Source organism: Phragmites australis, chromosome 10, assembly GCF_958298935.1.
Source record: "Phragmites australis chromosome 10, lpPhrAust1.1, whole genome shotgun sequence".
Lineage (NCBI taxonomy): Eukaryota > Viridiplantae > Streptophyta > Magnoliopsida > Poales > Poaceae > Phragmites > Phragmites australis.
The window spans coordinates 13256509-13259331 of NC_084930.1; the positions used below are offsets into that span (position 1 = coordinate 13256509).

Here is a 2823-nt window from a genome sequence, read left to right on the forward strand (position 1 = left end):
GTTATGATTAATCAGTTCGTTATGATTAATATTCTTTTAATCATGCTGAACAGTACCCTTGCCGTTTATTTTATTGAATATATTAGAGATATGTAGTTCTGTCATTTATATGTTTAGTTTATATTCTTGTTACATAATAATAAAGATATATCATCTTTTATCATGATTTATCTAGAAATTAAATTAAACTTAAAAGTGAGTTATTATCCTGCAGTGGCTCTGCCTCCAACACGAATGGCGTGGCGGAGCGGGAATCCGACGGGTAGGTCGCGACGGCCGAAGGGGAGGTCGCGCGGATCCGACGTCAAGTGAGCGACGGAGGCATCCTCGCGGGCCGTTGGGCACCGATCTTGGAGAGTCTGGGAGCGCCGGAGCGAAGGAAGAAGAGAGCGGTCAACTCGAACGGAAGGGGAAGGATGGAAAGGTGGGTGTGGCCGTGTGGGTCGACCTTCCTGTTTTTGCAGGTGAGAAAGCGTTCGCTGTGTTACCGCTCCCAACACGCGATTGCGTTATTGGCGTTTCGGGCTACGATTCCACCCCGTCCCGTTAACCCTAGCTGCGCCGGCTCCCTCCCCAACAGACTATTTAACGGCCTTCCTTCCCCGGCCCAACGCCATCTTTGCCTGGACTCCAACAGAAAAACAGCAGCGCTGACCCGAACAGATCGCTCTCGCCGCAGGCGGCGGCCAGGGCGATCGACGGCGGTATGGTGCAGGCGATGCCGCGCCTTCTGATGGGACGGTACCACCTGGGCAAGCTGCTCGGCAAGGGCAGCTTCGCCAAGGTGTACCACGCGCGGAACGTCGAGTCGGGGGAGGAGGTGGCCATCAAGATGATGGACAAGGACCACCTGGCGAAGACGGGCGCTGCGCAGCAGCAGATCATGCGCGAGATCGACATCATGCGCCGCGTGCGACACCCCAACGTCGTGCGAATCCACGAGGTGATGGCAAGCAAGACGCGCATCTTCGTCGTCATGGAGTTCGTCGGCGGCGGCTCGCTCCACGGCTACCTTGTCCACCGGAGCGACCGCGGCGTCGGCGAGGTCGTCGCGCGCCGCGTGTTCCATCAGCTGGTGTCGGCGCTCGACTACTGCCACTCGCTTGGGGTGTACCACCGCGACATCAAGCCCGAGAACATCCTCGTCGACGACAAGGGCAACATCAAGGTCGCCGATTTCGGCCTCTCCTCTCTCGCCGACACGGCGAGACAGGATGCGCTCCTCCACACCATCTGCGGGACGCCCATGTACATCGCGCCTGAGGTGCTCGCGCGCCGGGGCTACGACGGCGCCAAGGCGGACGTATGGGCCTGCGGCGTCGTGCTCTTCGCGCTCGCGGCCGGCCGCTTGCCCTTCAATCACAAGGACATCTATACCATGTACCACATGATCTGCCGCTCCGATTACCAGTGCCCGCCGTGGTTCAGCGCCGGCCTCGTCCGCCTCATTCGCCGCCTCCTCTGTCCCTACCCAACGCAGCGCATCACCATACCACAGATCAAGGAAACTCCGTGGTTCAAGAAGGGCTTCAAAGAGATCAACTTCTACATCGGTAACGACGACCGCCCACGCAGCCTCGGCAAGTCAGGCGAGCCCGAGCAGCGATACTTCGACTCCGACTCGGACGACGACACGACCGTGTCATCTCTGTCGTCGGAGGATCCGTTCTCCCCGGTGGCGGGCGTGCAGCACCGTGGCAGCGGCAGCCGTATGCACACCTCGGTGTCGGCGCCGTCGCTGACCACGCTCGAGAAAACGGACAGTGCCGCCATCCAGGTCCACCCGCGCATGCGCCGGCCGAAGAGCCTGAACGCGTTCGACATCATCGCGTCCTCGCCAAGCTTCGACCTGTCCGGGCTGTTCGAGGAACCAGGCGAGCAGATGCGGTTCGTGTCCGCCGCGCCCGTGGCCAAGATCATCTCCAAGCTGGAGGAGATTGCCGGGCACGTTAGCTTCACGGCGCGCACCAAGGAGTACCAGGTGAGTATCGAGGAGACGCGGAACGGGCTCAGGGGCGCGCTCCTCATCTCCACCAAAATCTTCGAGATCACGCCGGAGCTCGTCATGGTCAAGGTGTGCAAGAAGGCTGGCGACATCGCCGCATACCGGCAGTTCTGTAGCAATGAGCTCAAGCCCGGCCTGCGTGGCCTAGTCGACGGCCTGCGAGAGGACTGCGTCTGTGTAGCTTGCGACTCTGAGTGACCGGTAGGGCGGCTCAAGTATCTTTTCTTTTACTGCAGTAATTTAATAGTGCTACGAGTTTTAAGTTTTCTGACAGTGTTAATGGTGGATCAAGAATTTATCACGGCACTGTTGTTGTTACGTTGCTAGGTGTAGTATGTACACTTCTCATCGTTATGCATTTCATTTGGAAAAGATAATTTATTGTTATGTGTACTGGTTGTTTTCTGATGTTTAAGATTGATTTGGTGTTGTCAATCTGCGACGGGTAATCACTGATTTTTTTTAAAAAAATAAAACCTTGGTTTATATTGAAAGTAAATGAACAGGTTCACAACATATAGAAGGAAAGAAAAATAAAAACAAAAGCAATAGCTAGAGATACCAGCAGACTAGGATGCACACCTATCATAGTGATAGAGTAATAGATAAACAGGCCGATCAGTTACATGTTTGAGGGAAGGCACCAAATCAAATTTCATAAATGTCAAAAACTGGACCCCCAGCTGGGGTGAAGCTCCGCAGCCACTCCCGAGCCTGAGTTGTTGCTGTATTCACCTTGGCCCTATCATCTTCACTGAGGAGGATATTTTCTTCTCGATCGCCATGGTGTTTCGTATCCTCCAAAGTGCCCAAGCAAC

The 2823-nt window shown here is 55.3% G+C and overlaps 1 protein-coding gene across 1 annotated transcript; it reads left to right on the forward strand.

The window, feature by feature from the left end:
* The first annotated feature begins 598 nt into the window (after window positions 1-598).
* Window positions 599-2413, forward strand: LOC133883716 (CBL-interacting protein kinase 25-like). The gene has a single exon (XM_062323131.1). It carries the CDS (start codon window positions 707-709, stop codon window positions 2201-2203), a length of 1497 nt encoding a protein of 498 aa, XP_062179115.1. The 5' UTR covers window positions 599-706; the 3' UTR covers window positions 2204-2413.
* Window positions 2414-2823: the final 410 nt, after the last annotated feature.

Excerpts from the sequence above, each read along its gene's own strand:
- LOC133883716 (XM_062323131.1), top strand. The coding sequence starts at position 707 with ATGGTGCAGGCGATGCCGCGCCTTCTGATGGGACGGTACCACCTGGGC.